The sequence below is a fragment of the Myxine glutinosa genome, chromosome 10, assembly GCF_964187855.1.
Source record: "Myxine glutinosa chromosome 10, kmMyxGlut1.1, whole genome shotgun sequence".
Taxonomy (NCBI): domain Eukaryota; kingdom Metazoa; phylum Chordata; class Myxini; order Myxiniformes; family Myxinidae; genus Myxine; species Myxine glutinosa.
Window position 1 is genome coordinate 91,140,833 of NC_136270.1, and position 26,342 is coordinate 91,167,174.

Consider the following 26,342-nt stretch of genomic DNA (forward strand, 5'->3'; position numbering starts at 1 on the left):
ACAAGTTAGGGGTGGATGTGCTCAGGTGAATCCCTAACAAGACCAGAAAGTCAATTAACAAATTACAGTTTTAAATATTTTTTTACTGAAACACAACACTAATATTTAATATACACTGTACACAATACACCTGCATGAACAAAATTGCCCCCCCCCCAACGCAGCCCGAAGCTACCTTTACTTCTCCCCTCCCCCAGAATAAACCCCTCCCCTCCCCTGCTTCACCCTATCTCTACCCGTCGCTCACTCCGTCTAATTGCACCTGTCTTTGCCAGACAGGTGCAATTAGAGTACGAGTGAGCGACGGGTGGAGATGGGGTAGAGGAAGGCGCGATATGTAGAGGCAGAGGAGCTGGACAGCCGGTAGGGGGAGGGACGCGCGGGGCGTTGGCGAGCAGCGATGGGCGTGCGAAGAAGGCAGAGGGAGGACCGCAGGCAGAGCGGAGGGGTTGGGGGTGGATGGGGGTTGCGGGGGGACACAGAGGGTCGGGACAGGGGGACAGAGCCAGGGAGAGTGACCCGGGCAGGCGGCCGCGATAGGCAGCGAGCCGCGGTCCGAGCCCGAGTCGCGACGAGACGCGCTCCGGGCTCTTCCCGGTAAGGAGCGGACGATCAATGTCCGTCTCTGTCTCTTTACCTGATCACTCGCGCGGGATGTGTGTCGCTCGCCCATTTGTCCGTCTCTGTCTCTTTACCTCACACTCGCGCGGGCTGTGTCGCTCGCCGCCTTTTTCTCCTCAGTGTCTCTTCCACCGTTTCCCGTGGATACACCAGATTACGCACCTCGTTATCCCCGCGTTGTCCCGTACCGACGACTCCATCTGTCTAGCACTTTATAATGTCTCTATGTTACAATAATTTGATCTTGATTCTCGTATTCTAACCCCGCGCCTCCCGCCTTCGACCGTCGTCGCCGTCACCTCACCGCCCGTCTCTTCAGCGACCTTCGCCCGACGCTGCTCGTGTCCAACACGGCGCCGCTCTGTCGTCTTGCTCCCGTCTCGCGCATGTCTATCTCTGTCATACCACCACTCCGCCCTACGTACATCCTTGTCCGTCTTTGTCTCTCATTGTCTTTGTATTTGTTTCTCTCGCGATGCTTCTTCACGTTTGACAGACGCGAGAGCGCTGCATTTTTTTAGCCTCTTCTAAACAAACATTAATAACAACAACAATAATGACGACGACAACAACAACATTAACAGGACAGTAACTGATACAAAGAGCAAACAATCAGCTCGAGCTTGTGTCGCGACTATTCAGGATTCGAATCGGGGACCTTTGTCCAAGGAAACGAACACAGTGAGCGGATATCCTGCAGACAAAGAGGCAGACTGTACACATGCGTACGTAGTGAGAGCAAGACCGTCACCCAGGTGTAAAGTGCTCCACGTAATGTCCTTTCCATGACATCCGTTTACTTACAAATGGTTAGGATCTTTCTCTGGACAAAAATCGTCTGGGTGTTTCTAAGTAGATCTGCTTTTCTATCGTTTGTGCGATGTTTTTGTCTGTATACATACACATTGCTAATTTCTGCAAACTTTTTGACATTTTATTTGTCTCTTGTCTGCGCGACGTATCGGCGCCAGCAGTGCGTTGGGATTAGTACACTTGGTGGTCGCCTAATAATGTCTAACGTATTGTCCTATTGATTCATAATGATATTGATGACAATAATTGATGTGAGATACAGGACTCCGATTTCTTACTTTTCGATGAAAACTGTAATTTTAGAAACTTTATTTTGTTTCTGAAATATAGTTGTGAGTTAAATTTGCTTTTCAAACTTTTATTTGTCCCTTTATTTATATGTGCCCCATCGCCGATTACGAGTTCATGGCATACATACATATACATACATACACACATACACACATACACACACGTTTGACATTTGCTTCGATTAGCAGTTACACTACGTCATGTGACGCGCACTACAGCTTATGCAAATTGATAATAATAATAATAATGATAGCAGCTGTATCTTTCCAACATGTCAGGTGAAAAGCAAGATCTAGGCTCATATACATAAACAATCTCAGGGATTAAAATAAACGGATCTATAAATGTGATTTGAAAACTTCTTGAAGGTTTTTCTCAAAAAATTGGATCAAAGTTCTCAAAATATTAAAATTCTCAAAAAGGTATCTCGTCCTTTGATGTGTTTCCCTAATGCACTCATCTGCGAAGATAAAACGAAGAGAGAAAAAGTTCAAAAGACATTCTTGAAAATAGTTTTTTAAAATGATTTTTCAGCACAAGGTGTTACTGCAGACAGTTTCTTCAAAATCGAGTTTATTATTTTTCAGCACAAGGTGTTACTGCAGACAAATTCTTGAAAATGGACTTTTAAAATGATTTTTCAGCACAATGTGTTACTGCAGACAAATTCTTGAAAATCGAGTTGCTTATGATTTTTCAGCATAAGGTGTTATTGCAGACAAATTCTTGAAAATTGAGTTGCTTATGATTGATTTTTCAACACAAGGGTGTTACTGCAGACATATTCTTGAAAATCGAGTTGCTTCTGATTAATTTTTCAGCACAAGGTGTTTCTGCAGACAAATTCCTGAAAATCGAGTTGCTGCTGATTGATTTTTCAACACAAGCTGTTACTGCAGACAAATTCTTGAAAATTGGGTTGCTTATGATTCCTTTTTCAGCACAAGGTGTTGCTTCAGACAAATTCTTGAAAATTGGGTTGCTTATGATTCCTTTTTCAGCACAAGGTGTTGCTTCAGACAAATTCTGGAACATCGAGTGGTTTATGATTTTTCAACACAAGGTGTTACTGCGGACAAATTCTGGAAAATCGAGTGGTTTATGATTTCTCAACACAAGGTGTTACTGCAGACAAATTGTTGAAAATTGGGTTGCTTATGATTGATTTTTCAACACAAGGTGTTACTGCAGACAAATTCTGGAAAATCGAGTGTTTTATGATTTTTCAACACAAGGTGTTACTGCAGACAAATTGTTGAAAATTGGGTTACTTCTGATTGATTTTTCAACACAAGGTGTTACTGCAGATCAATTCTTGAAAATCGAGTTGCTTATGATTGATTTTTCAACACAAGGTGTTACTGCAGACAAATTCCTGAAAATCAAGTTGTTTATGATTGATTTTTCAACACAAGGTGTTACTGCAGATCAATTCCTGAAAATCGAGTTGCTTCTGATTGATTTTTCAACACAAGGTGTTTCTGCAGACAAATTCTTGTAAATCGAGTTGCTTCTGATTGATTTTTCAACACAAGGTGTTACTGCAGACAAATTCCTGAAAATCGAGTTGTTTATGATTGATTTTTCAACACAAGTTTGTACTGCAGACAAATTCTTGAAAATCGAGTTGCTGATGATTGATTTTTCAACATAAGTTGTTACTGCAGACAAATTCCTGAAAATCGAGTTGCTTCTGATTGATTTTTCAACACAAGGTGTTTCTGCAGACAAATACATGAAAATCGAGTTGCTTCTGATTGATTTTTCAACACAAGGTGTTACTGCACACAAATTCTTGTAAATCGAGTTGCTTCTGATTGATTTTTCAACACAAGGTGTTACTGCAGACATTCTTGCAAATCGAGTTGCTTCTGATTGATTTTTCAACACAAGGTGTTACTGCAGACAAATTCCTGAAAATCGAGTTGTTTATGATTGATTTTTCAACACAAGGTGTTACTGCAGACAAATTCCTGAAAATCGAGTTGCTTCTGATTGATTTTTCAACACAAGGTGTTACTGCAGACAAATTCTTGTAAATCGAGTTGTTTATGATTGATTTTCCAACACAAGGTGTTACTGCAGACAAATTCTTGTAAATCGAGTTGCTTATGATTGATTTTTCAACACAAGGTGTTACTGCAGATCAATTCCTGAAAATCAAGTTGTTTATGATTGATTTTTCAACACAAGGTGTTACTGCAGATCAATTCCTGAAAATCGAGTTGTTTATGATTGATTTTTCAACACAAGGTGTTTCTGCAGACAAATTCCTGAAAATCGAGTTGCTGCTGATTGATTTTTCAACACAAGGTGTTACTGCAGACAAATTCTTGTAAGTCGAGTTGCTTCTGATTGATTTTTCAACACAAGGTGTTACTGCAGACAAATTCCTGAAAATCGAGTTGTTTATGATTGATTTTTCAACACAAGGTGTTACTGCAGACAAAATCCTGAAAATCGAGTTGCTTCTGATTGATTTTTCAACACAAGGTGTTTCTGCAGACAAATTCTTGTAAGTCGAGTTGCTTCTGATTGATTTTTCAACACAAGGTGTTACTGCAGACAAATTCCTGAAAATCGAGTTGTTTATGATTGATTTTTCAACACAAGGTGTTACTGCAGACAAAATCCTAAAAATCGAGTTGCTTCTGATTGATTTTTCAACACAAGGTGTTTCTGCAGACAAATTCCTGAAAATCGAGTTGCTTCTGATTGATTTTTCAACACAAGGTGTTTCTGCAGACAAATTCTTGTAAATCGAGTTGCTTCTGATTGATTTTTCAACACAAGGCGTTACTGCAGATAAATTCTTGTAAATCGAGTTGCTTCTGATTGATTTTTCAACACAAGGTGTTACTGCAGATCAATTCCTGTAAATCGAGTTGTTTATGATTGATTTTTCAACACAAGGTGTTACTGCAGACAAATTCTTGTAAATCGAGTTGCTTATGATTGATTTTTCAACACAAGGTGTTACTGCAGATCAATTCCTGAAAATCAAGTTGTTTATGATTGATTTTTCAACACAAGGTGTTACTGCAGATCAATTCCTGAAAATCGAGTTGTTTATGATTGATTTTTCAACACAAGGTGTTTCTGCAGACAAATTCCTGAAAATCGAGTTGCTGCTGATTGATTTTTCAACACAAGGTGTTACTGCAGACAAATTCTTGTAAGTCGAGTTGCTTCTGATTGATTTTTCAACACAAGGTGTTACTGCAGACAAATTCCTGAAAATCGAGTTGTTTATGATTGATTTTTCAACACAAGGTGTTACTGCAGACAAAATCCTAAAAATCGAGTTGCTTCTGATTGATTTTTCAACACAAGGTGTTTCTGCAGACAAATTCCTGAAAATCGAGTTGCTTCTGATTGATTTTTCAACACAAGGTGTTTCTGCAGACAAATTCTTGTAAATCGAGTTGCTTCTGATTGATTTTTCAACACAAGGCGTTACTGCAGATAAATTCTTGTAAATCGAGTTGCTTCTGATTGATTTTTCAACACAAGGTGTTACTGCAGATCAATTCCTGTAAATCGAGTTGTTTATGATTGATTTTTCAACACAAGGTGTTACTGCAGATAAATTCCTGAAAATCGAGTTGTTTATGATTGATTTTTCAACACAAGGTGTTACTGCAGACAAATTCTTGTAAATCGAGTTGCTTCTGATTGATTTTTCAACACAAGGTGTTACTGCAGACAAATTCCTGAAAATCGAGTTGCTTCTGATTGATTTTTCACCACAAGGTGTTACTGCAGACAAATTCTTGTAAATCGAGTTGCTTATGATTGATTTTTCAACACAAGGTGTTACTGCAGATCAATTCCTGAAAATCAAGTTGTTTATGATTGATTTTTCAACACAAGGTGTTACTGCAGATCAATTCCTGAAAATCGAGTTGTTTATGATTGATTTTTCAACACAAGGTGTTTCTGCAGACAAATTCCTGAAAATCGAGTTGCTGCTGATTGATTTTTCAACACAAGGTGTTACTGCAGACAAATTCTTGTAAGTCGAGTTGCTTCTGATTGATTTTTCAACACAAGGTGTTACTGCAGACAAATTCCTGAAAATCGAGTTGTTTATGATTGATTTTTCAACACAAGGTGTTACTGCAGACAAAATCCTAAAAATCGAGTTGCTTCTGATTGATTTTTCAACACAAGGTGTTTCTGCAGACAAATTCCTGAAAATCGAGTTGCTTCTGATTGATTTTTCAACACGAGGTGTTTCTGCAGACAAATTCTTGTAAATCGAGTTGCTTCTGATTGATTTTTCAACACAAGGCGTTACTGCAGATAAATTCTTGTAAATCGAGTTGCTTCTGATTGATTTTTCAACACAAGGTGTTACTGCAGATCAATTCCTGTAAATCGAGTTGTTTATGATTGATTTTTCAACACAAGGTGTTACTGCAGATCAATTCCTGAAAATCGAGTTGCTGATGATTGATTTTTCAACACAAGGTGTTTCTGCAGACAAATTCCTGAAAATCGAGTTGCTTCTGATTGATTTTTCAACACGAGGTGTTTCTGCAGACAAATTCTTGTAAATCGAGTTGCTTCTGATTGATTTTTCAACACAAGGCGTTACTGCAGATAAATTCTTGTAAATCGAGTTGCTTCTGATTGATTTTTCCACACAAGGTGTTACTGCAGATAAATTCCTGAAAATCGAGTTGTTTATGATTGATTTTTCAACACAAGGTGTTACTGCAGATCAATTCCTGTAAATCGAGTTGCTGATGATTGATTTTTCAACACAAGGTGTTACTGCAGACAAATTCCTGAAAACCGAGTTGCTTCTGATTGATTTTTCACCACAAGGTGTTACTGCAGACAAATTCTTGTAAATCGAGTTGCTTATGATTGATTTTTCAACACAAGGTGTTACTGCAGATCAATTCCTGAAAATCAAGTTGTTTATGATTGATTTTTCAACACAAGGTGTTACTGCAGATCAATTCCTGAAAATCGAGTTGTTTATGATTGATTTTTCAACACAAGGTGTTTCTGCAGACAAATTCCTGAAAATCGAGTTGCTGCTGATTGATTTTTCAACACAAGGTGTTACTGCAGACAAATTCTTGTAAGTCGAGTTGCTTCTGATTGATTTTTCAACACAAGGTGTTACTGCAGACAAATTCCTGAAAATCGAGTTGTTTATGATTGATTTTTCAACACAAGGTGTTACTGCAGACAAAATCCTAAAAATCGAGTTGCTTCTGATTGATTTTTCAACACAAGGTGTTTCTGCAGACAAATTCCTGAAAATCGAGTTGCTTCTGATTGATTTTTCAACACGAGGTGTTTCTGCAGACAAATTCTTGTAAATCGAGTTGCTTCTGATTGATTTTTCAACACAAGGCGTTACTGCAGATAAATTCTTGTAAATCGAGTTGCTTCTGATTGATTTTTCAACACAAGGTGTTACTGCAGATCAATTCCTGTAAATCGAGTTGTTTATGATTGATTTTTCAACACAAGGTGTTACTGCAGATCAATTCCTGAAAATCGAGTTGCTTCTGATTGATTTTTCAACACAAGGTGTTTCTGCAGACAAATTCCTGAAAATCGAGTTGCTTCTGATTGATTTTTCACCACAAGGTGTTACTGCAGACAAATTCTTGTAAATCGAGTTGCTTCTGATTGATTTTTCAACACAAGGTGTTACTGCAGATCAATTCCTGAAAATCGAGTTGCTTCTGATTGATTTTTCAACACAAGGTGTTTCTGCAGACAAATTCCTGAAAATCGAGTTGCTGCTTCTGATTGATTTTTCACCACAAGGTGTTTCTGCAGACAAATTCTTGTAAATCGAGTTGCTTCTGATTGATTTTTCAACACAAGGCGTTACTGCAGATAAATTCTTGTAAATCGAGTTGCTTCTGATTGATTTTTCAACACAAGGTGTTACTGCAGATCAATTCCTGTAAATCGAGTTGTTTATGATTGATTTTTCAACACAAGGTGTTACTGCAGACCAATTCCTGAAAATCGAGTTGCTTCTGATTGATTTTTCAACACAAGGTGTTTCTGCAGACAAATTCCTGAAAATCGAGTTGCTTCTGATTGATTTTTCACCACAAGGGGTTACTGCAGACAAATTCTTGTAAATCGAGTTGCTTCTGATTGATTTTTCAACACAAGGTGTTACTGCAGACAAATTCTTGTAAATCGAGTTGCTTCTGATTGATTTTTCAACACAAGGTGTTACTGCAGATCAATTCCTGAAAATCGAGTTGCTTCTGATTGATTTTTCAACACAAGGTGTTACTGCAGACAAATTCTTGTAAATCGAGTTGCTTCTGATTGATTTTTCCACACAAGGTGTTACTGCAGATAAATTCTTGTAAATCGAGTTGCTTCTGATTGATTTTTCAACACAAGGTGTTACTGCAGACAAATTCTTGTAAATCGAGTTGCTTCTGATTGATTTTTCAACACAAGGTGTTTCTGCAGACAAATTCCTGAAAATCGAGTTGCTTCTGATTGATTTTTCACCACAAGGTGTTACTGCAGACAAATTCTTGTAAATCGAGTTGCTTCTGATTGATTTTTCAACACAAGGTGTTACTGCAGACAAATTCCTGAAAATCGAGTTGTTTATGATTGATTTTTCAACACAAGGTGTTACTGCAGACAAATTCCTGAAAATCGAGTTGCTTCTGATTGATTTTTCAACACAAGGTGTTACTGCAGACAAATTCTTGTAAATCGAGTTGTTTATGATTGATTTTCCAACACAAGGTGTTACTGCAGACAAATTCTTGTAAATCGAGTTGCTTATGATTGATTTTTCAACACAAGGTGTTACTGCAGATCAATTCCTGAAAATCAAGTTGTTTATGATTGATTTTTCAACACAAGGTGTTACTGCAGATCAATTCCTGAAAATCGAGTTGTTTATGATTGATTTTTCAACACAAGGTGTTTCTGCAGACAAATTCCTGAAAATCGAGTTGCTGCTGATTGATTTTTCAACACAAGGTGTTACTGCAGACAAATTCTTGTAAGTCGAGTTGCTTCTGATTGATTTTTCAACACAAGGTGTTACTGCAGACAAATTCCTGAAAATCGAGTTGTTTATGATTGATTTTTCAACACAAGGTGTTACTGCAGACAAAATCCTGAAAATCGAGTTGCTTCTGATTGATTTTTCAACACAAGGTGTTTCTGCAGACAAATTCTTGTAAGTCGAGTTGCTTCTGATTGATTTTTCAACACAAGGTGTTACTGCAGACAAATTCCTGAAAATCGAGTTGTTTATGATTGATTTTTCAACACAAGGTGTTACTGCAGACAAAATCCTAAAAATCGAGTTGCTTCTGATTGATTTTTCAACACAAGGTGTTTCTGCAGACAAATTCCTGAAAATCGAGTTGCTTCTGATTGATTTTTCAACACAAGGTGTTTCTGCAGACAAATTCTTGTAAATCGAGTTGCTTCTGATTGATTTTTCAACACAAGGCGTTACTGCAGATAAATTCTTGTAAATCGAGTTGCTTCTGATTGATTTTTCAACACAAGGTGTTACTGCAGATCAATTCCTGTAAATCGAGTTGTTTATGATTGATTTTTCAACACAAGGTGTTACTGCAGACAAATTCTTGTAAATCGAGTTGCTTATGATTGATTTTTCAACACAAGGTGTTACTGCAGATCAATTCCTGAAAATCAAGTTGTTTATGATTGATTTTTCAACACAAGGTGTTACTGCAGATCAATTCCTGAAAATCGAGTTGTTTATGATTGATTTTTCAACACAAGGTGTTTCTGCAGACAAATTCCTGAAAATCGAGTTGCTGCTGATTGATTTTTCAACACAAGGTGTTACTGCAGACAAATTCTTGTAAGTCGAGTTGCTTCTGATTGATTTTTCAACACAAGGTGTTACTGCAGACAAATTCCTGAAAATCGAGTTGTTTATGATTGATTTTTCAACACAAGGTGTTACTGCAGACAAAATCCTAAAAATCGAGTTGCTTCTGATTGATTTTTCAACACAAGGTGTTTCTGCAGACAAATTCCTGAAAATCGAGTTGCTTCTGATTGATTTTTCAACACAAGGTGTTTCTGCAGACAAATTCTTGTAAATCGAGTTGCTTCTGATTGATTTTTCAACACAAGGCGTTACTGCAGATAAATTCTTGTAAATCGAGTTGCTTCTGATTGATTTTTCAACACAAGGTGTTACTGCAGATCAATTCCTGTAAATCGAGTTGTTTATGATTGATTTTTCAACACAAGGTGTTACTGCAGATCAATTCCTGAAAATCGAGTTGCTTCTGATTGATTTTTCAACACAAGGTGTTACTGCAGACAAATTCTTGTAAATCGAGTTGCTTCTGATTGATTTTTCAACACAAGGTGTTACTGCAGATCAATTCCTGAAAATCGAGTTGCTTCTGATTGATTTTTCAACACAAGGTGTTTCTGCAGACAAATTCCTGAAAATCGAGTTGCTTCTGATTGATTTTTCACCACAAGGTGTTTCTGCAGACAAATTCTTGTAAATCGAGTTGCTTCTGATTGATTTTTCAACACAAGGCGTTACTGCAGATAAATTCTTGTAAATCGAGTTGCTTCTGATTGATTTTTCAACACAAGGTGTTACTGCAGATCAATTCCTGTAAATCGAGTTGTTTATGATTGATTTTTCAACACAAGGTGTTACTGCAGATCAATTCCTGAAAATCGAGTTGCTTCTGATTGATTTTTCAACACAAGGTGTTTCTGCAGACAAATTCCTGAAAATCGAGTTGCTTCTGATTGATTTTTCACCACAAGGGGTTACTGCAGACAAATTCTTGTAAATCGAGTTGCTTCTGATTGATTTTTCAACACAAGGTGTTTCTGCAGACAAATTCTTGTAAATCGAGTTGCTTCTGATTGATTTTTCAACACAAGGCGTTACTGCAGATAAATTCTTGTAAATCGAGTTGCTTCTGATTGATTTTTCAATACAAGGTGTTACTGCAGATCAATTCCTGTAAATCGAGTTGTTTATGATTGATTTTTCAACACAAGGTGTTACTGCAGATCAATTCCTGAAAATCGAGTTGCTTCTGATTGATTTTTCAACACAAGGTGTTTCTGCAGACAAATTCCTGAAAATCGAGTTGCTTCTGATTGATTTTTCACCACAAGGGGTTACTGCAGACAAATTCTTGTAAATCGAGTTGCTTCTGATTGATTTTTCAACACAAGGTGTTACTGCAGATCAATTCCTGAAAATCGAGTTGCTTCTGATTGATTTTTCAACACAAGGTGTTACTGCAGACAAATTCTTGTAAATCGAGTTGCTTCTGATTGATTTTTCCACACAAGGTGTTACTGCAGATAAATTCCTGAAAATCGAGTTGTTTATGATTGATTTTTCAACACAAGGTGTTACTGCAGATCAATTCCTGTAAATCGAGTTGCTGATGATTGATTTTTCAACACAAGGTGTTACTGCAGACAAATTCCTGAAAATCGAGTTGCTTCTGATTGATTTTTCACCACAAGGTGTTACTGCAGACAAATTCTTGTAAATCGAGTTGCTTATGATTGATTTTTCAACACAAGGTGTTACTGCAGATCAATTCCTGAAAATCAAGTTGTTTATGATTGATTTTTCAACACAAGGTGTTACTGCAGATCAATTCCTGAAAATCGAGTTGTTTATGATTGATTTTTCAACACAAGGTGTTTCTGCAGACAAATTCCTGAAAATCGAGTTGCTGCTGATTGATTTTTCAACACAAGGTGTTACTGCAGACAAATTCTTGTAAGTCGAGTTGCTTCTGATTGATTTTTCAACACAAGGTGTTACTGCAGACAAATTCCTGAAAATCGAGTTGTTTATGATTGATTTTTCAACACAAGGTGTTACTGCAGACAAAATCCTAAAAATCGAGTTGCTTCTGATTGATTTTTCAACACAAGGTGTTTCTGCAGACAAATTCCTGAAAATCGAGTTGCTTCTGATTGATTTTTCAACACGAGGTGTTTCTGCAGACAAATTCTTGTAAATCGAGTTGCTTCTGATTGATTTTTCAACACAAGGCGTTACTGCAGATAAATTCTTGTAAATCGAGTTGCTTCTGATTGATTTTTCAACACAAGGTGTTACTGCAGATCAATTCCTGTAAATCGAGTTGTTTATGATTGATTTTTCAACACAAGGTGTTACTGCAGATCAATTCCTGAAAATCGAGTTGCTTCTGATTGATTTTTCAACACAAGGTGTTTCTGCAGACAAATTCCTGAAAATCGAGTTGCTTCTGATTGATTTTTCACCACAAGGTGTTACTGCAGACAAATTCTTGTAAATCGAGTTGCTTCTGATTGATTTTTCAACACAAGGTGTTACTGCAGATCAATTCCTGAAAATCGAGTTGCTTCTGATTGATTTTTCAACACAAGGTGTTTCTGCAGACAAATTCCTGAAAATCGAGTTGCTGCTTCTGATTGATTTTTCACCACAAGGTGTTTCTGCAGACAAATTCTTGTAAATCGAGTTGCTTCTGATTGATTTTTCAACACAAGGCGTTACTGCAGATAAATTCTTGTAAATCGAGTTGCTTCTGATTGATTTTTCAACACAAGGTGTTACTGCAGATCAATTCCTGTAAATCGAGTTGTTTATGATTGATTTTTCAACACAAGGTGTTACTGCAGATCAATTCCTGAAAATCGAGTTGCTTCTGATTGATTTTTCAACACAAGGTGTTTCTGCAGACAAATTCCTGAAAATCGAGTTGCTTCTGATTGATTTTTCACCACAAGGGGTTACTGCAGACAAATTCTTGTAAATCGAGTTGCTTCTGATTGATTTTTCAACACAAGGTGTTACTGCAGACAAATTCTTGTAAATCGAGTTGCTTCTGATTGATTTTTCAACACAAGGTGTTACTGCAGATCAATTCCTGAAAATCGAGTTGCTTCTGATTGATTTTTCAACACAAGGTGTTACTGCAGACAAATTCTTGTAAATCGAGTTGCTTCTGATTGATTTTTCCACACAAGGTGTTACTGCAGATAAATTCTTGTAAATCGAGTTGCTTCTGATTGATTTTTCAACACAAGGTGTTACTGCAGACAAATTCTTGTAAATCGAGTTGCTTCTGATTGATTTTTCCACACAAGGTGTTACTGCAGATAAATTCCTGAAAATCGAGTTGTTTATGATTGATTTTTCAACACAAGGTGTTACTGCAGATCAATTACTGTAAATCGAGTTGCTGATGATTGATTTTTCAACACAAGGTGTTACTGCAGACAAATTGCTGAAAATCGAGTTGTTTATGATTACGCTGTTGTTTGTGATTGTATCATACGGGGAGAAGTGAAAATGGCCTGTGTTTAAGGAATGGCGATTAAAATCTCACACGATTCCTCTGTTCCATGGGATTTGGCTGATCTTTTGTCCAACTTGCTTCTTTCCCCCTCCACTCATTCCACAATTCCCTAGCTGGGGCTGCAAGGGCCCCGGGGGCCGAGCCAGCCGGGCCACGAACTGGCATGCGGCTGGAGGCCGTCATGGAGAACCTGCAGAGGCAACAGCAGGCCCGGCTGGAGCTGATTGAGGAGCAAGAGAGACTAGAACGAGGACGGGAGCTTCGGGAAGAGCGGGAGAGGTTGGAACGAGGTCGAGAGCTTCAGCTTTTCCATGCGCATCAACTCGCTGCCGCTGCTGCTGCTGCTCAACAACAACAACAGCAGCAGCAGCAGGCAGCACTGCGTGCTGCACTAGCTGCTCCTGTCTTGGGGCCTGGTGGTCCAGCAGGAGGGCGACTTGAACTTCATCGAGGGGGGGTGGCTGACAGCAGCGAAGGAGAGTCGGACAATGATGCTCCTGGGGAATTTGCTTTCAGTCGTTTCTTGCCACGGCCCATTGGTGTAGGTCCTGTAGCAATGGTGAAAGCAGCAGCAGCTGCTGCTGCTGCGGCAGCTGCTGCCGCCGCTGCTGCTGCAGGAGACTTTCCTGAAGACAGGGCAATGGCTGCAGAAGAAGATGAGGAAGAGGAGGAAGAGGTTGAAAGAGAATGCATGCCAGAGGAGGAAGACGATGAGGAAGGGATGGAGGAAGGAGATTATCCGGTTGAGAGAGCAGGAGTTGCTGGGGTTGGAGTTGTGGTGGGTACTGGTGCTGGAGTCCTGGAGAAACCTGGGCCAGTTCTTCCAACTGCAACTGGTTCTCTTCAGGGCCAGGCTACTACCGTAGAAGCATCAGGGCCTAGTCTGTCACCATCGGACCTTCCGCATCCCTCCCAGGCCCAGGATTGGACATACGAAGAGCAATTCAAACAGGTGGGTCCCGGCGGCAATAAGGAATAATATTCAATGTTGAGAAGGGGCAGAAGGGGGGTTTGCCAATTGCATCTCCACTGGATGCATGCATCACTTGCTATACTGATGTCGATATGATTATTCTGATGGCTTCGTGCTTCTCAAAATATTGTGTTTTTCTATCTGTTTGTCTTTTTTCTTCTTCTTCTTCTCTCTGTAGCTATAAGATCCGGTGGCATTGTTATGACATGCATGCTTTGGGTAGTTTGTTGAGGCATTCGGCAGTTGTGTTATTAAAGATAAATACAAAGTCATAATCTATTATTGCATGACTCACAGGGAGCTTACACAACAAAGCATCATAACATAATTAGCAGCCCTTGCACTGTATAAAAAGGCAGGTGGGCATCGAGGTGCACTTCCCTCTGAACCGTTGGATTGGTGCTTGGCAGGTGCAGGGCCTTGCTTGCATTGACGCGTGCGCCGTTCCTCGGACGGACGTTACCTGAGCGTCCTGTCTACTGGCATTCGGTTGTGGACTTTAAATGATTGCACGGGGTCTTTTGCAAAAAGTAGGCAAGTTATCGCCGGCACCCCGGCCAAATTATTCACTTCTCATTCGTTAAGCACCTGATGATGTTCTCAAAATGAAGTGTGCACCTTTTGAGGATGCTATAGAGGTCTTGGTGCCATGAGTGAGGATGCCATAGGCAACGATGCTCATGTGCGACGAGGATGATGATGCACACCATGGTGCTCTGTGTGAGGAGGATTTAGGCCATGGAGTTACAAGAGGATGCTCTTCTTCATCGGTTTCCTTTAAAATATATTTTCCCCTGTTATTCAGGCAGCTTGATCATTCAACCTGTTAACATGCATGCTGTGGCAGGTTTGAATGGATTGTATTTGCTGCCACCACCGTTTTTATAACATCCAAGCTGATGACGTCATGCACGTTGTGATGTATTACGTGGAACTTACCTGAATGTGGCTTAGCATTGTGCAGCGTGGTGAGAAATATGGAATTCTTTATTAATTAATTTCCCCATTTGACAAAACACCGGATTGGAAGTCGAGACTTTCATATAATTATTTGAGCTACCACTGCTACAGGAGTGTGCAACCGCTGGAGAGATCTTTGTGAGGACCTTATTATGTGTGAAGAAGCACAAATTATTTCCGAACAGTCCGATCCTTCCATTGCAGTAATCGTACTTTCATCACTTGCTCGGGTTGCCATCTTGCCTCACTGTGCACTACTGTTGGGAGACGGTGGGACGCCACAATTGTATTTTGCATACCGCAGATGTACTTTCTTTGCCGAGTGTCATGGATGAGCTAATTTGAAAATGGTGATGAAAAACAATGGATGCGTTACATTTCTTTCAAAAATAATTTATTTTGCTTCGACACAATCAGGCTCCAAGCTTTTTTTTTTCCATCGGTTTTTGAAAATACATCAAGGGAATTCAGGACCAATCAAGAAGTATGAACAGGTACCATATGTAGACCAGACCAGGCAAGGTGGGTAGATCTTCCCTCCTGACAGGTGGTGGTGAAGAAGATGGGTTTTTTTTTTGAAACAACAATGCAGCTGAAGAGCAACATAAAAATTCTACCTGGATGATCTCGTTTCTAGAAGTTCTGATCCTACCAAAATCCTTCTGATTGATACCTTCAACGAGCGTTGAATCCACATGCTCAATAATGAGAATTAATTGTTCTTCCCAGGTAACTCATGATGCCAGACTGACTCTGGCTGCACATCTTGCCAGCTGCCACGACAGCGAGCAATATTCACTCCGGCATCCTTGCCTACCTGGGTTATCACTAGGCCACTGCATACCTAAGGTTTTCATCTTCTTAAAATGCCGAAAAGCCTATTAACCAATCTGCACATCAGATGCTGATAATCCTCACTGTAATTAACGGACCGGTATGTGTGTTTATTTGGGTGTTTGTCAAGTCACTCCTCCTACAGTTCTGGGCCCATTACATCCAGACTTGCTACATTGGGTCAGCATGACCCTAATTAGTGCATAGGGGTGTTTTTATATTTTCCTGTGGTCTTGGAGGTGGCAGGATGGGGAGGGGACAGGAGGTTAAAAGGGTGGGTGGACGCAAATTCTCTGTGCAAATGTGTACCATGCAGCGCCACTCCAGGTGGGAGAGGGTATTACAAGTCCCACCCTTGCAGTACAGCATTCCTGTCACCATGTTTAATGAGGTGACCATAGCAAGCCGATCCAGGATCCATGCTAGCATGCACACACGCACACACACATATATATATATATATATATATGTATGTATATATATATATATATATGTATGTATGTATATACACCCTGTTTGTATGTATATATATATACATACATACTGGGTGTTTCAAAAAGAGTGATACAACTTTAAACGTTTATTTACAAAGAAACAGAAACCTCAGGAACGTGAAACAAACATTTATTGAAAGCTTATGACATGGTATTTTCTAGCACTGATTGCTATTGCAGTAAGTCATTGCTGGAGTTAGTGAGAGCCCAATGTCTGAAATTGGCATTGATGCAAAATCCTTGTAATTGACGTGCTTGATGTGTGCTCATATGCGAGACGGGAGCGATACATGGGTAATAAACGTAGAGCAGCAACGAAGGCTGGAAAGGGTGGAAATGCGAATGGTTCGGTGGATGTGCGGAGTATCGTTGAGAGAGAGGAAGACAAATGATGTATTGCGAAAGATGATGGGAATAGAGCCTGTGATTGATGCTGTGAAGAGGAACAGGCTCAGATGGTTTGGTCATGTGTTGAGGAAGGATGAAAGTGACTGGTTGAGAAGAGTGATGAAATGAATGTAGAAGGAAGTAGAGGGTGGGGAAGACCGAGAAAGACTTGGCTAAAGATGGTGGAAGAAGAAATGCGGGCAAGGGGGTTAACAAGGAGAGATGCAGAAAATAGGGCAAAATGGAGAACATTGTCATGGGGACCGCAAGGCTAACCCCCGCTCTAGCAGGGAAAATGGCCTTAAAATGCCTGTTGTTGTTGTTGTTGTTGATGTGTGTCCCTTTGCAGTTCAGACAGGCATTGATCCTGACTCTAAAGTTCCGTCCAACTTTCCTGTCGGTCTCATGTGGCACTGCCTGGAGGTAGTCTGACACCTCCTGCTTCAGATCATCCAGTGTGGCAGGGCAGTTGACGTAGACATAGCCCTTGGCAGCCCCCCCCCCCCACCCCCACCAGAACGAGTAGTCCAGAGGGTTCAAGTCTGGGCTGTGGGGTGCCCAGTCATGAGCGGTACATCGGGAAACGAAGCGATTTCTGAAAGTGATGGTGTCACCAGCTGTATGTGTGGGTGCACCAATGCACCATCCTGCATAAACCAGGTCATGCTGAGCTGCTTTGGGGTGACCTTTTGGGCTAGATCATAATGGAACTTCTGGAGCACGACCCTGTAGCGCTCACCGTTAATCGTCACCGTCCTGCTGTTGTCATTCTCAAACTAGTAAGGCCCTAGCATTTCCCATCTGGCATTGAAGGTGCAGAAGCATGTGACATTCGGCCCTTTCAGGTACCTCTCAGTGATCTCCTCAGGTGGTTCTGCCCCCCATAAAATGTTGTTGTGGTTGTTGATTGCACCGCTCAAGTGGAAATGGGCTTCACTTCTGTCTTCTGCTCCACTGTCAATGGCATAGTTGAGCTAAGGAGCGAGAAATCCCAGGGAACAAATAACACGATAACGCCACCAATCTCTGAAAAGGAAAACGGTATAGGTGAAAAAACCAAGAAATGGCAGGATGACATGCTGCACATTGCTTATTTCTCCAAGTCCACATGCTTAGGAACATTCAATGTCATTAATGCTTCCAAGGTAGCTTGTCCACTCATTGTGACGTCCACAGCGTGTATATATTTATATATCAATGGCATCCGTTCATCTACGTAAGATGGTGTAGAGTCCCTGTATATAGAGAGTTGTGTCAACTCAAATTTGGACGCCATTTTGTGTCTAAGTGTGTCGGATTAGATATACATGTACATTCGCGATATGGGGTGATATATTCTAAACCTGCTCAAAAAAAAATTTACTACACATATTTCGTCTTATTATTACATACAGGTGATATTTGTTTTGTCAAAAACTCAGCTATTGCCGTGAAAAAGAGCTGTGTGGTGATATTAAAAGTGGTATGGCAATGCATATTACAAGCCAACACTGCATATAAGAGCTAACATTATAAGTAAGACAAACCAATGCTGTCGTTCTCTGAATTTTAATAACTTTTAGAAAGGAGTGTGGGCATATCCAATATTTTTTAAAGGGTGCCGAGAGCAATTCCGGTGTAGGACTTCCAGCCGACATATAGTCTAACACACTTAAAACAAATTCTGTACGTGGTATTGCCATATTTCTATAGTGTACAACTTTCGTTTTATCGACATTTATATTCAATTTCCATTGTAATGATTTAACAAGCTGCAAGTCAGCTTCTGTCTCTGACATAAGGAAAACGTCATCGGCATCTAGTAAGATTGAAACGTTCATTTATTACTACACCCTTGCCCAGAACTCTGATGGATATTGCCTGATCGATTAATATGTTTCATAGCTGGCGACTTGGCTGCACAACCCGCAAAAAAATTGAGCAGGTCCCCCCCTAAAATTGCTTTTATGATTGCCGATTAGGCTAAAGATTTTAAACCAAAAAAATAACTTGCCTCGGAATAAGTTTTGAATGGACGGACAGACAACTGAAAACAAAACGGACCATGGGTTTCCCACCCCTATAAAATCAAAATTAATTCCCTCTGAAAAAGTACAGTGACATTGCCCGCAGACTACCCAACCGCAGACCAGGCAATGTCACTGTACCGGGACATTTCATCAATCAATGACAATATGCGGTCCGCTAGGACTACCCGAAAAGAATTGAGCAGGGTTCTTCCCACGGAAATGCATTTTTGGGCAGCTCCTTGAAGATTATAAACAAACACAAATCACTTCCCTTTAAAAGGGTTTTCAACGGACAGACAACCAAAAAAAAACCGAGCAGATAGAATTGCTTTTGAACATCGATCATCAAGCGGCGTGGACCTACCTGGCAGAGTCTCGAGGAGTCGATCGCTTTCCAGCTCTTTCGTCTGACTTTCGCTTCCCAAATTTGTCTTCTGACTTTATCACTTGGAAATCTATACATCTTATATTTCCCAGATTGGTTTGAACAACCAAAAGCAGAACAACCAGTCATTTTGTTTGGCAATAAACAACATTCCCGTACCAAGCTGACGTTCACGCACGGGGAAGTTAGACACAAAATGGCGCCACGAAATCACGTGACCAGAAATCTCGGGTCAGCGCATGGCGCAACTCTCTTTATACAGGGACTCTAAGATGGTGGAAATGCAGCACTCCTTGGTGAGGTCAGTCATGTGTGGTTAGATCTCCCCTTCCATTGGTCACTGTACAAGCCAATTTGGGAGCAACAGACTCTATCTACCACAGGTGCTACATCTGAAGTAATTATTGAGGTTGGCATCTCCTGTAGTTGTGAGATGATGATGTTTGCCGCGACAGAGTCTGTTATGCAGACTGTTGTACATACACACACATATATATATACTGTATATATATATATATATATATATATATATATATATATATATATATATATATATATATATATATATATTAGCAACAGTACCTGGCCTCCCACACCTCCGTCTAGACTCCTACCTCACCTTTCCCCTCCTTCTTCCCAACTCCTCCCATCCCACTCCCTCCCTCCATACTCCTAATCCACTCCCCCCTTCCGGACTCCCACCTCTTCCCCTGCCTCCTCCCACCCCTTCCACTGCCTCCTCCCTCCCCTTCCCCTGCTTCCTCCCTCCCCTCCCCCTGCCTCCTCCCACCCCTTCCCCTGCCTCCTCCCACCCCTTCCCCTGCCTCCTCCCTCCCCTTCCCCTGCCTCCTCCCATCCCACCCCTCCCTCTGGACTCCCATCCTTTTCTTGCGACAGATGGTGGCTCGTGTGCTTTTAAGTTATGAATTGAAAGAAAATGACTGTTTTAAAACCCATATTAAGGTGTATCGTGGTAAAAAATGTGATCGTATAAAGTTTCGTCATGATTAACCTTGGGAGCTCAGAGGAGAAGGCAGCCATTACTAAGCAGCTTGTGGAGTGCTCGCCAAGTGGCTTAAGCACTCAAGCAAGCATTCCAATGAAACAGTTGAGAAGTAAAGGCTGATGGTGTGTTTGTAACATATGGAGTTATAAGCAACACATCATTGTGTCTAGCAGACAGAAAGTAACTCAGTTTGACGTCCCATAATGTGTCGTGGCTTTGTGTGGAGACTGGCGGTTTGGTTTCTGGGCCGTTGGAGAGAAAGGTGTGGCTTGGCTAAAAGGTGGTGCTTGGCTAAAAGGTGGTGCTTGTGACGTTTGGGGAGAGGAGGGAAGACGTGGCCTGTAGAATGGGCCTCAGACAAGAACTCATTATGACCCACATTCACGAACACAGCTTCATATATCTAAGATTTATATCGGCTGATTGTGATTTGTACATATGCAACCTGTCAACCCCAGCACCAACCTCCAACCGCCCTCAACCTACCCACAGTATACACTGGTCACACGTATTTTTAAGTGGTGAAGCCGCTTCAATATGTGGTTCTGTCCTTCCTCCCATCTGTCCATCAAAAATGAAGAAGAAGAACCCCCTTTCTAACCCACCATGTTTAATTCTAAAGGGTTCTAAAGGGTTCTAAAGAGTAATTCTAAATTGTAACTCTAAGGGGTTCTAAATGGTAATTCTAAAGGGTTATAAAGGGTTCCAAAAGGTAATTCTAATGCGTTCTGAAAGGTAATTTGAAAGGGTTCTAAAGTGTACTTCTAGAGGGTTCTAAAGGGTAATTCTAATGGGTTCTAAAAGGTCATTCTAAAGGGTTTTAAAGTGTACTTCTCGAGGGTTCTAAAGGATTCTAAATGGTAATTCTAAAAGGTAATTCCAATGCGTGCTGAAAGGTAATTGTTGAAGGGTTGCAAAGGGTAATTCTAAAGTTCTCAATGGTAATTCTAAAGAGTAATTTTAAAGGGTAATTCTAATGCGTTCTGTAAGGTAATTCTAAAGGTTTCTAAAGGGTAATTCTAAAGGATGATTCTAAAGGGTAATTTTAAAGGGTAATTCTAATGCGTTCTGAAAGGTAATTCTAAAGGTTTCTAAAGGGTAATTCTAAAGGATGATTCTAAAGGGTAATTCTAAAGGGTAATTCTAAAGGGTAATTCTAAAGGGTAATTCTAAAGGGTAATTCTAAAAGGTTGTAAAGGGTGGTTCTAAAGGGTTCTATAAGGTAATTCTGATGTAGTCTGAAAGGTCATTCTAAAGGGTAATTCTAGAGCGTAATCCCAAATGGTAATTCTAAAGGGTTCCAAAGGGTAATTATAAACGGTTCTAAAGTTTACTTCTAGAGGGTTCCAAAAGGTAATTCTAATGCGTTCTGAAAGGTAATTCTAAGGGTTTCTAAAGGGTAGTTCTAAAGAGTTCTAAAGAGTTCTAAAGGGTAATTCTAAAGGGTAATTCTAAAGAGTTCTAAAGGGTAATTCTGAAGGGTAATTCTAAAGGGTAGTTCTAAAGGGTTCTAAAGGGTAATTCTAAAGAGTTCTAAAAGGTAATTCTAATGTGTTCTGAAAGGTAATTCTAAGGGTTTCTAAAGGGTAATTCTAAAGAGTTCTAAAGGGTAATTCTAAAGAGTAATTCTAAAGGGTAGTTCTAAAGGGTTCTAAAAGGTAATTCTAATGTGTTCTGAACGGTAATTCTAAGGGTTTCTAAAGGGTAATTCTAAAGAGTTGTAAAAGGTAATTCTGAAGGGTAATTCTAAAGGGTAGTTCTAAAGGGTTCTAAAGGGTAATTCTAAAGAGTTCTAAAAGGTAATTCTAATGTGTTCTGAACGGTAATTCTAAGGGTTTCTAAAGGGTAATTCTAAAGAGTTGTAAAAGGTAATTCTGAAGGGTAATTCTAAAGTGTTCTGAAGGGTAATTCTAAAGAGTAATTCTAAAGGGTTTCAAAGGTTAATTCTAAATGGTTTCATTCATTTTGGACTTTGCATATTTCACATTGAAAATGCCAAACTAACTGCTTCCTTTGGACATGGGTGCGATTTTTTTTAAAACTCTGTTTTGTCATTTGTAAACTCATTAAAATCTCTCTTAGTATGGACACTTCAAACATGATTGACCTTATGGACCTCACTCTGGTTACATTTCAATTTTTTTCTGCCAACCTGCTTTTCATGTTATTAGTGATCTCTATCTGAGCCTGGTGTTGGCTTAGCGGTTAGGGTGCCGGTTTGGGATACCTGGGATCCTGGGTTCGAATCCCGGTCGATCGCTGAATTAATGCCAGGGTGGTTGACTCAACCTGTCAACCTGTCATCCTTCTGAGGTCGGCAAATTGAGTACCAGTTCACTGGTAATTCCCTGTGTGTCGCAAAAGGCGACCAACAGGGTTGGCGGCAGGAAGGGCATCCGACCATAAAACATTGCTCAAAAAGGGGACCACGGTGCCCCCAAAAAAGGACCAAGCTTTCAATGAAAAAAATGCGGGGAAAATCTCTCTCTGCGGGGAAAAATGGCCTCGAAAGGTGGTTCTAGTGATCTCTATCCAATGCTAACCGACAATATTAGCGGACATTGAAAGATTTGTCATAAGTATAAGACCAATTCTCAGAAAAATGCTCTGACATAAAAATAATTTTGAAAAAGTTGAGAAGCACAATGTGTGGCATATCTAGATTGGAGTAGATCTGGCAGAAAATAAGAGCAATAATGAGGAGTAAAACACATGGTTCACTGTATTGAGAATCAGAGTTAAAGTAAGCTGGTCTTCTCATTTTGAACAGTTTTATCTGGAAAAGACTTTTGGCACAGATATGTGAGAGATGAAATGGATTTTTTTTACAAATAAAAATAAAACACTTTTAATTGACAAAAGCAGATAATTCTTTTCTTTTATTGTTCAATGCACTGTGCAACCCTTAATACGAAACATTTCTCACTCGCATTTACACCCCGTTCACACCCCTTTTCGTTCGCACTCACTTTCAGACCCATCCACAGCCCATCATGCCTGTCCACTGTCCAGTGTCCCAATGTCCCATCTGCCATATCCACACCGATCCCTCTCAGCAACCGCAGGTCATGCTAATTATGCAGCTATCCGCATGCACGGAATCAAGTCAGGGTACCGGCACACAATGGCCTACTCTTTCTTGAAAGGATTTTTTGTCATCTCGGCACTCGATATATGAGCACAGCACCACATAATACCATCTAAGTCTCCTAAAAGGGATCACAATGTTGCTGTTTCACCTGCTTCATCCACTGCTGGTGTTTTTCAAAACAAGGTGGACCATTTGATTCATTACTTTAGGCAGGCACCATGATGCTTTGTTTCGGTGGTGAAGTATTAAAGTTCACTTTACTGTTTGAGAACACGTTCTGTAAAAATATGAATCATAAAACAAGGCTTTTGATTTGGCTTGCTAGTGTTTCCATCTGAATCCACTGACTCATGTTACAGGAACCGCACATTCAAATACCGCATGCCACATGTCTTCATCCATTGCCTACTAATGTTCTTGTAATTCATGCATAAGTACACCATAATGTCTTTGTCCTGCATTGGATTTATGTATAAGCTCCTTCATGAGCTGTAACTAGATGAATGTAAAATAAATAAATAATAGGTCCTAATAGCAGAATAACCCCTAGAAATAAGTACCGTTGCCCATTCCATGGCAACATGCAAAACAATTTGGATTTCACCCTTGGGTTGAACATTTCGTGTGGAACTTAAAAATTGATGATCTGTTCAACTAGCAACTCTCAAGAAATCTAGATTACTTCCCCTTCATTCACCTTTAAGAAAACAGCTTCCCCCTAAATCATGCTTGTGGATCTGCTGTTGTAACATCATCCAATAGGTTGTTTGTGTGGACTCTGATATTGGTCAAAGTTGTCTTCACGAGCAGACTCAGAATGTTATGAACCTTTTCGTTGGTGTGATGTTTACGGGTGCACACTTGTGCATTTCCCTTTGGTGTATGTTGTGCTTGTTAAATTAAGATATATCTATATTATATATCTGTCCGAGTTTGAAAACGTGTACAATAAATCACACTTGTAATCTATTTATAGAATAGTGGTGTTATTTAAAATCAGCACTGCTATTTCAGGCTGCTTTATGGATTATCCAGGGGCTAAAGTTGATAGGGGAACCACAGCACTTGTTGGGAAAGAGACATTTAAAGCTTAGTACGTCGATGAGGTGAGCGCTTAAACAGATGGCAAACACCCACTGAAGTGTACAACTCCAAGTATGTTTCAGCCTCACACCACTATTACAACTAGAACGGCACTCAGTAGAGAGCATACCTCCCCCTGGTTGGCCACATCACTCAATGGTGAAGAATCACGTAAAAATTATACTACCCGGATCCGGATCTTCACCAAAACTGAATCGATTCTTCCTTGTCACACACACAACCTGCTCAACAGGTTTCGTCCAATTCCGTACATAACTTTATGAGATATCCTGCTATGTATCGTTTTTGGCCCCATCTCCCAATGGTGACGAATCACTTAAAATATTTAAATAATTATCATATCCGAATCCATATTCAGATCTTCACCAAAATTGAATCGATTCTTCCTTGTCACACACACAACCTGCTCAACAGGTTTCGTCCAATTCCGTACATAACTTTATGAGATATCCTGCTATGTATAGTTTTTGGCCCCATCTCCCAATGGTGACGAATCACTTAAAATATTTAAATAATTATCATATCCGAATCCATATTCAGATCTTCACCAAAATCGAATCTATTTGTCCTTGTCCGACACCCAACCGGTCCACCAAGTTTCGTCCAAATCCGTCCACAACTTTTTGAGATATACTGTTATGTATAGTTTTTGGCCCCATCTCCCAATGGTGTCGAATCACTTAAAATATTGTAGTAGCCGGATCCGAATCAGGATCTTCACCAAAATCTAATCATTTCGTCCTTGTGACATACACAACCGCTCTGCCAAATTTCGTCTGAATCCGTCCACAACTTTTTGAGATATGTTGTTCACAAACAAACAGACAGACAGACAAACAGACAGGGCTGAAAACATAACCTACACCCACCTTTGGTGGCGGAAGTAATTACAAGTTAACAAGGTTCTTCCTTTCAGTGTACGAGTACAGTACAACTATTTTGATGTTTGCAATTAGCATTTAGTTAAGTATAAGGTGTTGTAAGATTTGGATTATTTATAATATCCTTTAAATGTTAATGTAATGCTTTAGGAATAGATTTTACTGTTCAATGAATTATTACCTCCACCACCAAAGGTGGATGGAGGTTATGTTTTCACCCCTGTCTGTTTGTCTGTCCGTTTGTCCATTTGTTTGTGAACAAAATTTCTCAAAAACTTGTGGATGGATTCGGACTAAATTTGGCAGAGATGTAGCGTATGTCACAAGGACGAAATTATTAGATTTTAGTGAAGATCAGGATTCGGATCCGGCTACTAGAATTTTTAAAGTGATTCTTCGCCATTGGGAAAATAGGGCCAAAAACGATACATAGCAGGGTATCTCAAAAAGTTGTGGATGCATTTGGACGAAACTTGGTGGACCAGTTGGATGTTTGTGACAAGGAAGAATCAATTCGATTTTGGTGAAGATCTGAATATGGATTCGGATATGAGAATTATTTAATTTTTAAGTGATTCTTCACCATTGAGAGATCGGGCTAAAATCAACATATAGCAGGATATCTCAAAGAGTTATGGATGGATTTGGACGAAACTTGGTGGGCACGTGTGTGTGACAAGGAAGAATCGATTTAATTTTGGTTAAGACCCAGATCCGGATCCAGCTCGTAGTATTTTAAAAGTGATTCTTCACCATTGGGAGATAGGGCCAAAGCCGATACAAAGCAGGATATCTCAAAAAGTTGTGGACGGATGATTTTGATTAAATGTGATTCTGTATTGTGATTTTCTGCTCTACTCTAGGATACAAAACGTAAACTGTTCACCTGGCGGAGCTATGTTCTCTACTGAGTGCCGTTCTAGTTTGAATTGTCCCTGTTCCCTGTTCTGATGTCCCGATGTCCCTGCTCTATACTGTTGTGCGTGTGTGCTTCCCTCTCTCTCCCCATCTTGTCTGCCCCTCCCTTTATTGTTTTATGTGTCCGTTTATGTTTTTTGTGTTTTATGTGCTCGCTCTTACACGAGCCTCGATCTTGTATACAATAAATAAATAAATAAAATAAAATATTGTTATGAGGAACA

General features: G+C 39.9%; 1 protein-coding gene across 3 annotated transcripts in view; it reads left to right on the forward strand.

The window, feature by feature from the left end:
* The first annotated feature begins 476 nt into the window (after positions 1-476).
* The window catches only part of ARID3A (AT-rich interaction domain 3A), a 206,376-nt gene continuing 180,510 nt past the window's right edge, over positions 477-26,342 (forward strand). For all 3 annotated transcript variants that reach the window (XM_078785887.1, XM_078785888.1, XM_078785889.1), the window contains exons 1-2: positions 477-597; positions 13,190-14,028. In XM_078785887.1, the coding sequence (XP_078642013.1) occupies positions 13,240-14,028 (789 nt within the window). In that variant the 5' untranslated portion in view covers positions 477-597; positions 13,190-13,239. The remainder of the gene's footprint in view (positions 598-13,189; positions 14,029-26,342) is intronic.